Raw genomic sequence first — 11,864 nt, 5'->3', positions numbered from 1 at the left:
TAGTGCTTTCCCCCTTCCAAGGTCTTCCAATCTGTTTCAGCTTAACTCTCTAGAGCAGGCTGCTCTGTCCAGTGTAGCAAGCCATTCTACCAACATCTCTAAACTGATGGACCAGTGAGTTTTGGAAGCCTTTCTTCTGCTCTCTGTTGGTAAATACTGAAGCTATTGTCACAATACTCTCTGAAGGGAAAAACCCACCAAACACCATTGTGTGGATACCTAGTAGCATACTGTCCCCAGAATCCCACCACTGGATTGCTGAGTCATTAAAACAATGTCATTGTCTTTCAAATGGACAAAACATGATAGTTGTGTTTTTTCCCCCAACCACCAATCTGAGGTGGGACATTGAATATGATGCCATATGCACAACAATGGAGTCTGCTGCCTTGGGGAGGGAGTTCATGTGTATGATTGCATGTGACATGTATGTCATTTCTGTCCTTGGGTCTTAGGTAGGAATTGACATTCGCCTCTGACGCATTCTGGCCCGGTCCAAATAAGTTTCAGATTCAGATCCAACAAATGTTTACTGAGTCCCTACAAAGTTCCAAGCCTTTACTTTGACTTTGACACATTTTATATCATTTAATCTTTAACAACAACCCTTTAAGGTAGGAATTACCTGCATGTTACAGATGAGAAAACAATCGCAAAGAGGTTCACTGATTTGCTCAAGTATATCATACAGCTTTTTAACAAAAACATACACTACACTGTCAGCTGAGGCCTGTCCTTGTTATCTTAAAGCATTTCTAGCCTTCTCTACTTTTGGAGCACCTGCTCCCCTTCCACAAGCCCTCATTTCTCCTCCTTCCACTAGGCCATGTGGGCTGTCTTTTTTAATACTGCACTTAATAGCACGAAAATCACGAATACAAAGGAACTGGCAAAGGTGTTTGTCAATGGGCTATCCCTGCCTCCTCCACTTTTCTGCTTTCATCCCCATGTACATAATGGGCTACATTTTAATCAACTTTTCCTTGTCCTCCCACAAATGTGTAACTGTTCTGTGATTGGTCAATTGAAGCTGAAACACCCATGGAGAAAGATGTTTTACGGTTACAAGGGCACACCCCCCCCAACACCACCCCCCTCCCCCCTACACCTTCCCACACAATCTTTTGGAGGAATATAGGATATGAACCAGTGTCACAGTTTCCCTGCTCTGTCTTCCCCACCCAGAACATTCCTGCCATTTAATTTCTTTCACATGACTGCTTAGACTACAGCCTCTTCTCCCTCCCCCATTTCTCTTCCGATCAGGACCTTTTGGACACTGGGTACTGTTAAATTCTTACTCTGTCAGGCCCATTGGCCTCGGTCAAGTAGATCAATTAAATCTCGATGCCTGTTGTAGTACGAGTGTCGAGTGTCGTCGTCTTCCATTACAGGTAGGCCTGTGTGTTGCTTCAGTAGGCTTGTGTATTCATTTCTTTCACCTTTTCTGACTCATGTTCCAGGACCTGTTTGTGATAGAACAGTAAATACCCTTCACTGTCCAGCACATCTTTAATACTGGCCTTGGTGATGACGGCATCATCACACTTGAACCACTGGTCCCTGTGGTGCCGAATGAAGCTGGTGTAGTGGCCGCTCTCCAAGGTTCCTTGGTGATTAACCACAGCAAACAAGGAATACTTATTCTCGTTGTCCCCACTGTTGGTCGGCAGCTGCAACTGTCCATTCATCCGGGTCTCTTTACTTGACGCCATAAATGGGGTCATATCCAGCTCCAGAGGAAAGGAAATGTATGTAGTGATCTTGCGCCTCTGTTTGGCTGAGTGTTCAAACCGTTTGAAATGAAAGCAGGCAACAACTGGTAACTTCTTCATAGTGAGCTGTTTGGTAGATTCTTGGTAGCTTTGGCAACCACCACACTTGATTTTGGCACTGCTTCCTAAGTGCTCTGGCCTGGTAAACCTTCGCAAGCAGTCCGTGAGGGTAGTAATGCCTGGTATGTGGCTTTCCCCATTCACACTGCTCTCCCTCCCTGGACTCATAGGCCAGAAGGATGTGCAAGAGCCAGGCAAGTCCAGACTGATGTCCCAGCAGGGGTCTATAGTGGTGGAGACACCGTGGCAGGCTTGACAGGTGACATCTGACTGCAGGCCCCCCGTGAAGATTTGGTCTATGATGCAGTTGCAGTGGTTGGGGTTGCTGGCCACCTTGCCAACATCATCACCCTTGCAGTGCCTGTGCAGGACATCTAGGGCAGCGATGAGGAACTCGTGGGCATCCTGCTGCCTGTACCCTGCTAAGTGACGAGCGTGTATCCACACCAGGTGCAGTAACTTATAGGGGACATGAGGAGATGGATTTCCAGAATATAGCTCTCGAAAGAGCGAAGACATCTCACAGACCAGACACAACTCGGGGCTGGGCATTTCACACCGGTGCCTGTCAGAGAGAAAGAAATCTCTCAGTATTGGAGTGTGGGTCAGGGCCTGGACAATGCAGTTCATAAAACACGTGTTGCCAAGATTAATTAGTCCTCGTAAGCCGATAGTAAAGCTGGAGGCGATTCTTCTTCTCCGTGGGTTGTGCCCCAGCAGTTCTAACTCAGGTTTGGTCGTTTCCCAGGTGGGATATTTCTCACCAGGGCCCAGCACTGAACACTGCTGCTGAGAAACCTCTGTCGAGGTGGAGGCTTGTAATTTCAAGGCTTCTCCTTGCTCTTCTTTGGCAATTTGCTCAATGTCTTTGTCATACACATAGTCTTTACACATGAAGCAGTATATACCTCCGTAATAAAGATCTACCGCTAAGTTGTGCTGTTTTGTCTCAGCGTGCTCATGAATGTGTTTCTCTGTGAAGCAGCCAAAGAAGATGCAGGAAAGGCAAGAGTGGAGTCTGTTTAAATGGGTGCCACACACATGGCAGATGCACGACTTTGCCTTGCTTTTCCTGGTCTCTGGGGTTCCACACCACACGAAGCACTGGTAGATAACCCGCAATTCCTGCCTCCAGTTCTCTCCCACCTTAAAGCTGTTCACGTGGGAACAACCTGGTGGCCCCACAGCAAAATCCACATCCAGGCACCCGCCCCCGGGACCGCGTCGGGGACGGGAACGGGGAGGGGGCCGTGGCCTAGGCTGCGGCGGGGTACGGAGCCTAGTCTGGGGCCGGGGCCGGGGTCGGCGGCGCGGGGCACGACTGCGACGCGGAGAGGGATCGGGGGCCCGCGGTGGATCGGAGGGGAGGGTGGGGGGAGGAACCTCTTCGCCGCTGCCGCCACCGCCGCTCCGCGCTGGGTTCTCATCCTTCGGCTCCTGCTCGGGCTCCTGTAAGGGCTCGGGCTCGGGCTCGGGCTCGGGCTTCGGCTTCGGCTCCGGCTCCGGCTCCGGCTCCGGTTCGGGCTCGGGCTCGGGCTCCGGCTCGTGCTCCGGCTCGGGCTCCGGCTCCGGCTCGGGCTCCGGCTTGGGCTCCGGCTCCGGTTCGGGCTCCGGCTCCGGCTCCGGTTCGGGCTCCGGCTCCGGCTCGGGCTCCGGCTCGGGCTCCGGCTCGGGCTCGGGCTCGGGCTCCGGCTTGAGCTCTGGCTCCGGCTCCAGCTTGAGCTCAGCCCCGCGGCCCGGATCCTCCTCGGTCTCCACCTTCCCGGTGGCGTCCACCTTCCCTGCTGTCTCCACCTTCTCGGTGGCGTCCACCTTCCCAGCCGCCTCCACCTTCCTCTATGCCTTCTCCGCCGTCTCCGCCGTCTCCGCCTCCTCCAGCCTCCTCCGCCTCCACTGGCTGCGGCTCCTCCCCCTGCTCGCGGGGCTCCGGCGGCCACTGGGCGTGGTGGCGGGGGCCACGCAGACCTGGGGTGTCCCCGGTCCGGCCTGAGGGAGCGCGGTGGCTGTGGTAGCTGGACCCAAAAGGGACTTTCACTGAAGGAGGCGGCAGCGGAAGCAGGCGACGCCCCCGGGAATGCTCCAGCCGAAGCCCCCTAGCGGAGGCCGCTTCTGCAGCCAGGCCCCGTTTCCTTTAATTCAATATTTCCCAAACTTGCTTGTTCACGACAATCACGTGGGGAGCGTGTTAAAATTACAGATTCCTCAGCTCCACCCGCAGGCCTACTGAATCAGACACTGGAAGGGAGGTACTCCGGAACCTCGATCTGTAACGAGGGTTGGAGAGGCTGCTAGTGATCGGGCAAGTTTGGGAAACACAGCTTTAATTCATTGAGGCTGGCGGGAAGTGGGGCGGGGACCGCGCAGTCTCTTTAAGGCGCTTCCAGCTCTCAGCTCCAATCGCTGCTCTGACCCCCTTGGCCGTCTCCTCCCCTCTCATACTGCCCTCAAGGGTGCAGGCTTCCCCTGGCGTGTGGAGCCCGGGGCCATATCGTTGTCTGGTTCAGAAATGTTTCTGAGGCTGTGAAATATCCCTTCACAGGGTGGTCATAGAGAATAAAGACAGAGAAGCTCAGACATCCATCATTCCAGCAGCTGAACCTGCCCAAAGCAAGTCCCATTCTCCCCTCGGGGTCCAACTCCTGCCCTCCCAGGAAGGATAAAGCTCCAACTCCATAGGGGGCAGGCCTGGACCCCAGGTCTAGAGGCAAGACAATGCCCTCAAGGCCGCTCCACCAGAAGCGGCATGTCCCCTTGATTATCATATCAGTGGTCTAAACTTCCTGGGCTGGCACACACACACACACACACACACACACACACACACACACACACACACACACACACCCAGGCTCCAATGGCCCTAGATGCAATGACTGACAGCTAGTCTCCAGATACAACCCTCACTGAGCAGAAACCATCACTCCAAGACACACACACACACACACACACACACACACACACACACACACACACACACACACAGGTTCCAATGGCCCTGGATGCAATGACTGACAGCTAGTCTCCAGATACAACCCTCACTGAGCAGAAACCATCACTCCAAGGCCAGTAAGGGAAACCAGACACTGCAAGGCCATCCCTACAGGTGGCACCTCCCCTAGGCTGAAAGGAACCCAAACTACAAAGTCTGAGATCCTTAAGGTTTAGCAGAGTTTGGGGTGAGCAGCAGGTAGAAATAGAAGGGATGTCTGCGGAGTTGCCAGTGAAGAGAGAGATTGGACACCAGTCTGGGGTGGGTGCTGCTGCATGGAGCCCAGGAAGACTGAGTCCAGAACAAGCCCCTCAGGTCCTGGGTAGAGCTGGGGGTGTCAGAAGCAACTGCAACTGCCGCTTCCAAAGGGTTCAGCCAAAGGCAGGTGTCAGCATGTGGGGTTAAAGGGAGACAGTGATCTAAGAAGAATGGGATGCCTCAGGTGGCAGCTGGCTGTTCCTGGTGCACTTTAGGGACTGGGCTGTCGCTGCTTTCCCCTGGAAATCAGCCTCCACCTGAGTCACTTCATAGAGGAAGCGAAGACAGAGTCATTGGGGATTAATCAGGAATCTGGAGCCCTTAGGGAGGCTGTCTGGTTCCTATCTAGCCTAAGGCTACCTTAGTGCCAGCCTTTCCTAAGGCAGCTGTGTTTTCAGTTCCTTGAATCATTCTTCCAACAAATGCCTGCCTTTTGTTGCCTGCAACTAGAGGAAATGCAACCGGTATGGCTACTAAAGGAATGCTGCCGCCGCTGCTGCTGCCGCTGCTGCTAAAAATGACTGAGCTCATGGAGCACGGGAGCAGAGGGCAAGGAGTACCTTCATCCTGTTTTCACCAGCTAACAACCAACAAAGAAACCTGAAGATCCCCATGCTTAGGAGTGTTGCCACTGAATAATAGCTATGTAACCCGATTGCCTAACTAATCAACTTCCTGTAAAGCACACAGAGGCACCTGGACACCACCCAGGCCAGCAAGTTCTGAAAGTGGATGGCTCTGCCACCATTCACCTCACAGATGTTTATTCAATACCTGTTCACAGCCAGGCATTGTACTAAGAGCTGGAGACCCAGCACTGAGCCAAAGACACCCCGGGATTAGAATCAGATTTGGCTTCCCTAAAAAGAACACACACACTAAGGAAGTGTCTTTAGGACAACTAGCAGGAAAGAAGCACCAAATAGGAATCATTAAAAAAATAAATAAGTATACCAAAACCTAGCTGCATACTTTCCTTTAAAAAATTCTCCCCTATTGATAAATGCACACCTTAGCTGTTACTTTCTTACATTCATTCCCTCATTGTATTCCGCTTTTGTTTTAATCACGGGTGGTGGGGTGGCGGGAGCCACCATAATCTTTACACGTACAGCGCTTGTGTAATCTGAAGTGAGACCTGGGCAGATGTCACCATCTCTGCCTCACCAAGACCTGGGAAACACGGACAGAAGACCTCAAGAAGGACAGCTCTTCCTCACAGTTCATGCGCCTAGAAGTTCAATGCTGTCCTGACCACAAGGTGGCAAAAGAGTAAATGATAATTCCTGGTCAGTTTTCTATGTTTATATAAAACTTGGTTTATATCAAAATGCTCTCTAAAAATATTTTGGAAAACGTGGTCTCTCTCACACAGTTCTTGGTTGACATCTAAAATTTTGCATCGTAAATGTCACTCGGCTACACAAACGTCATTTCTGACAAGTGTTAACCTTCAGAAATAAAACTGTTACGTCAGTACATTACACAAATCTGGTGAAACCTAAATACGTTAGTGAGCTAAGAGCCACCATCATCTGCTTTCAAAACTCACAATAGAGCCCTTTTGCCAGTTGCCAGTTGTATCTTCTCCCTTTTCTCCTGGAGTTCTTAATTCTACTGTATTCTTCCAACAAATTTTTGACCCAATAACATGTATTTTTGCACTTAGAGCAACTTGCTAGGGGTTGTTTCCATGGACTAATATTGCTTATTGCTCAAATGAGACAGGACTAAGCATCACGTCCTTCCTAATCTGTGTTTGGCTAAATGTTAACACAGAGAAACCTCTCATATACAAAATGGGAAGAGGCATTTTCTTTTAGAAACATTGTTCAAGCCTTTGAATCCTTTTTGGAAATATCACACAATGGTTTAGCTTCAAAACTCTTTCTTGTGATTCATCAGCTGAGGACTTCACTGGGATTTTCTTCAATTTTATTGGAAGCAAACAATTAGGAACCATCTGAGGTTCGAAAAGATTCGATTCCCATGCACTGTTAGAGCAATTTGTTTGTTCACCGTAGATGTGGTGTTCGGAATTGTCTCTCTGGCACCCTGAGGATTTTACACTGCAGGGTAGTGCATGGGAGGTAGAGACTCAGGATGGTAAAAGATGATTTTCTTTAGTAAGTGCAAAAAGAAACATGTGAAACTGGAGATGGGAAAAAGAGAACCAGCTTGACTCCTCTATCACAGCTATGCTCCCTGGCAGATCAATCTTAAAACACTACATATGAAATTGGAGGGTGTAAAAATTGATTCCCTTTAGTTTCCCATACTCCTGGGCAAGGCACGCTCCATTTTGAAAGTCACTGGTTCATATTTCTTATGATAAAAGTTACATATATATTATATATTTGTGGGTTTTTAAAAAAATGGTGTGATAAGTGAAAGTCCCTCTCTCCCTCACCAATCATACTCAATTCCATTTCCCTGAAATGTGTGAGAAAGTTTCTATGCAAATATAAGCATTTTTATACATATATCTTTTATGAAATGTAAATGAGACTATGCCTATGCAGGTGTTTTCTCTAAATTTGCTGTACACATCCAATGAAATCCCAATAAAATTACAATGAGTTTTTTATGAGAGACTTTACAAGGCAATCTTTAAATTAATGGAAGTCTAAAAAACATCTTCTCCCTTCTCCTTTCTTCCTCCTGGAAATGAGGAATTAGTGACTATAGTAGAAACCATCTTGTAACCAATCACAGTGGAAAGACCAAAAATCTGACCACTTCTGAGTGTATTCTTTCATGAAGAAGAGTATTGTAATTTATCAACCCTAAGAGGCACATGGTTCTTCATGTTAAAATATTGCTGGAGTCTTTGAATGATACTTTATGATTATGTTCAGCAGCATTTTGGTTTCTTTGTTGTGGGTACATAAAATACTGGTATGTCTCACAGTCAATAATATCCTAGATTCGGAGGCTGAAGAGAAGATGGTCCAGCAGTTAAAACACTGGGATCTCTTCGAAAGGACCTGGGTTCAATTTCCGGACCTATGTGGCAGCTCACAACCATCTGTATGTAACTCCAGTTCCAGGGGGATCTGATGCCCTCTGGCCTCTGCAGGCAATAGCAACACACATGGTGCACAGATATACATGCAGACAAAACACATAAACATTAAAAACATAAACACATAAAATAAAATTTTAAAATAATAATATTCTAAAATTGACGTCATCCTTTGAAGTCATTGTTATTTGGGTCCATATTATGTGTTAAGTGACCATAGGTATTCTATGTTACTCCCAGTCTAGTCTCAGGTCCTTTTTCTGGACTTTCAGGCCCTACCAAATCTCTCATTGGTTGCTTACCTATCTATCAGCTTGGCCTTGCATCAAACAGATGATACATACTACTGCTTCCAGGCCTAAGCCCTTATTTCTTCTGGTTGGAAATCTCTTCCCTAGAAATTCTCATGGCTTGAGCCAGCACCATGGCTCCCTGGGTAAAAGTGTTTGCCATCAAACCTGACAGCCTGAGTTCGGTTCCCGAGACTCACGTGATGGGAGGAGAGAATCATTCCCGGACCAAGCTGCCCTGTGGCTTCCACATGTAAGCCATGCACATGTGCACATACGTATGCACATGCACAAATAGATAAGTAAATATATGTAACTATTTTTAATATAAAAAGCAACTCATCATGATTTTCTCTCTTACTTGCTTCAGTTCACCGCTTAAATGGCCTTAAATTTCACCTTATCTAAATAGTATCTTGTCCCTGCTTTATTTTTCTTTATAATACCATCACCACATGATGTATTAAATAACACTCCATGGAGATATTAAATATTATACATGCATATAGGTTCACATAATTAATCTAGCTCCATGAATATGAATTGCTCATTCATCTAGTCTTGATATCTACTTTGGCCTTTTGTATAGTTAAATATTTCTGGAATGTAAAACTGAATTTTTATCAGAAGTGAAGTCCTCTGTATTTTCATGTCTGTTGATTGCTTTGTTTTACCTTTTCTTGTGAATTGCTTACTCACACCCTTTGCCTAGTTTTCTTGTAAATTCTTTTTGTTGTTGTTTTGTTTTGTTGAAACAGGATTTCTCTGCGTAACCTGGCTGTAATGGAACTCACTATGTAGACCAGGCTGGCTTTGAACTCACAGAGATTTCTGTGAGTTTGAGGCCAGCCGGGACTACACAGTGAGTCCAAATACATTAACCACTGAGTTATCTCTACAGCCCTCTTGTGGATTCTCATTTTTGAGAACATTATTTTGCCTGTTGTAGGAGTATAGAGCAAGGGCAAAGGACACGAGATAAAAGAAACAGAGAGAGAGAGAGGAAGAAGGAGGGGTGGAAGGGGGAGAGAAGAAGAGAAAGAGGGGAGGAGGGAAGGAGGGGAAGAGAGGGTGATAGAAAGAGGGAGGGCGATGGAGAGAGAGAGAGGGAAGGAGAGAAAGAGGAAGAAAGGGAGGGAGGGAGGGAGGGAGGGAGGGAGGGAGGGAGGGAGGGAGGGAGAGAAGAAGGGAGGGTGAAAGGGGAAAGAGAGAGAGAGAGAGAGAGAGAGAGAGAGAGAGAGAGAGAGAGAGAGAGAGAGACCTTGGTTTCAGGAAATGAAAATAAGACAAGAGCAGCTTGAGATTTGTGCCAAGAAAGAGGAGAGTGGTATAAGACAAGGATGAGAGGCACAAGCAGGGCCTTGATCATCTGGAGCCTCGGAGAACATCATGTTACACTTGACTCTTACTGCAGTTGCATTGAGAATTATTTGTGGGTTTTAAAGCAATGCCATGGTATGATTTATGGTTTTCATACAATAATTACAATCTAATAATAATAGCAACAAACATAGCTAATGGTATGCCAAGTACTGTTTTATAAGTCATTTACTATGTTATTTAACTTTATAACACACTGATGATATAAGTACTAATATTATTGTGTTATTCTAACTCTTCATGGGAGGACTAAAGCACGAAAATACTTAAATGTCTGGTGATGTAGTTCAGTGGTATTATTTAACATCCATACAGTAGACTGGTTTAGTCTCTCACCATGTAAACTTTCTTTACGAATGAAATACCTTGAATTTGCTTATGTTTATTCTCTAGATTCTATGCTTCTTCCCATTCAGAATACATCTAATTTCAGTAATGAGGTGTTTGATTTCTATTTTTTCCATGCCCTTGTTTTCTCACCAGCGGCCGGCAAGTCTTCTATAAGCTAAAGAAAAAGAAAATAGCAAATCCACACACAAAACAACCTGTAAGTCTGGGAGCTGAGCTCTGCCCAGCCCATTTGGACCATATCAAATTTCTCTAAGCTCAGGACTAGCCAATCTATGGGCTCGTTTATGATGACCAAGAGTCAACTCAGCAGCTCCTGTTTCCCTCACCTCCCCCACACCCCCCACCTCCCCCTCCACCTCCCCACCCACCTCCACCCCAGTACAGTCTTACTAGTAACCAGGGAACTAGAAATCAGGGTTATCTGGCCTGCAGAAAACAGTAGTGAGGGACTGAAGGCTTCCTTTTAGCACACATTTATCTGACTCCAGATAGCTTGCATGCATGCAATTCCAATAGCCTATTCCCTTCTCTGGATGAAAAGAGAAAACAAATGCATGGCTATGGCGCTGCCACAGAGATGGCATCCAGCCCCAAGCTGCCATTTCCTCAGTTTTTGCCACATATTGCCACCAGATAGTCTGTTTCTAGTTTCCATCTCCAAGAGCTCTGACTTTAGCTTTACAAGCTCATTTGGCTTACATTCTTGATCCTCTGCCTACCTGAATTGCATATTCTCTAGTAATCCTTCTGCATGCAGGTACAACCACCTACCTTAACTTTGCATCTGAATAATATACTAGGGGGGGATAGGGCAGGTGGGGGGAGGGTGGGGTGGGGTGGGGGACGTAGCTCAGTTTGTGTGGTGCTTGCCTAGCATGCAAGGAGTCCTGGATCCCCAAACACTGCATAAAACAGGCACACAGAAGTTCATGGTTATTCTTGCAGACTTTGAGACCACCTGGACTACATGAGATCCTGCCTCCTAAAAAAATGCAAACACTGGGGTCCTCAATTCTGTGTCTAGTGTTGGAGGCTGGCCCTGTGAAATCTAGATTTACCCTGGGCCTGAGCAGAAAAAGAAGCACAATGAGATGTTTTCCGCAATTTTACTCACCAAACTGTAGACTCCAGCTTCTTGTGCTTGTTCGCAACACTTCTTCCAGGTTCGAAAGCTTGGGTAGGCTAGTAGAGGTTTTCAGATTGCACCCAAAATGACAGAGAAAACCTTAACCACCATTTTATCTGTTTAAACCCTCAAAGAACAAGGCAAACAAAATTGTATTACCTCAACAGAGAGAAGTTTAGTATGTGAAGCAAAAATGATGTGTTCATTATCCAATTTAACAATCCTGCTTTTAGGAATCAACCCCAAAAATGCATTAGCTGAAGTACACAATGACAAATGAGCAAGGTGTGCTCATTTGAGCAAGGCGTGCTCAATGACAAATGTAAAGGTCTGCGCTAGCACAGGCCGCAGGGGGAAATGTCATTATTAAAGAGCTGGTTGAAGAAATTATGATGGAAACATAAATCCATGTTTGGAGAACAAAGCAGATTTTTAAAACTTTTTTACATTTAAAGAATGATTTATTCATGGGCGGGGAAGCATGTGCCATGGAAACTGTGTGGAGGTCAGAGGATAATCTACAGGAGTCAGTCCTTTCCTTCCACCAAGTGGGTTCCAAGGATTAAACTCAGGTTGCTGGGTTTGGCAGTCAGTGCTCTACCCACTGAAC

At 46.9% G+C, this 11,864-nt stretch overlaps 1 protein-coding gene across 1 annotated transcript; it reads right to left on the bottom strand.

Annotated features, from left to right (window-relative positions):
- Positions 1 to 511: 511 nt before the first annotated feature.
- Usp27x (ubiquitin specific peptidase 27 X-linked) lies at positions 512 to 4,272 on the bottom strand. Its single transcript, XM_028881431.2, has 3 exons — positions 4,175 to 4,272; positions 3,715 to 3,964; positions 512 to 3,671 (listed from the first exon to the last, which is right to left on the bottom strand). The coding sequence occupies exons 1-3, from the start codon at positions 4,270 to 4,272 to the stop codon at positions 1,413 to 1,415; spliced, it is 2,607 nt and encodes an 868-aa protein (XP_028737264.1). The 3' UTR covers positions 512 to 1,412.
- Positions 4,273 to 11,864: the final 7,592 nt, after the last annotated feature.

The sequence above is a fragment of the Peromyscus leucopus genome, chromosome X, assembly GCF_004664715.2.
Source record: "Peromyscus leucopus breed LL Stock chromosome X, UCI_PerLeu_2.1, whole genome shotgun sequence".
NCBI lineage: Eukaryota > Metazoa > Chordata > Mammalia > Rodentia > Cricetidae > Peromyscus > Peromyscus leucopus.
Note: the sequence above shows the minus strand (reverse complement) of the source record. Positions and strands in the feature narration are given on the sequence as shown.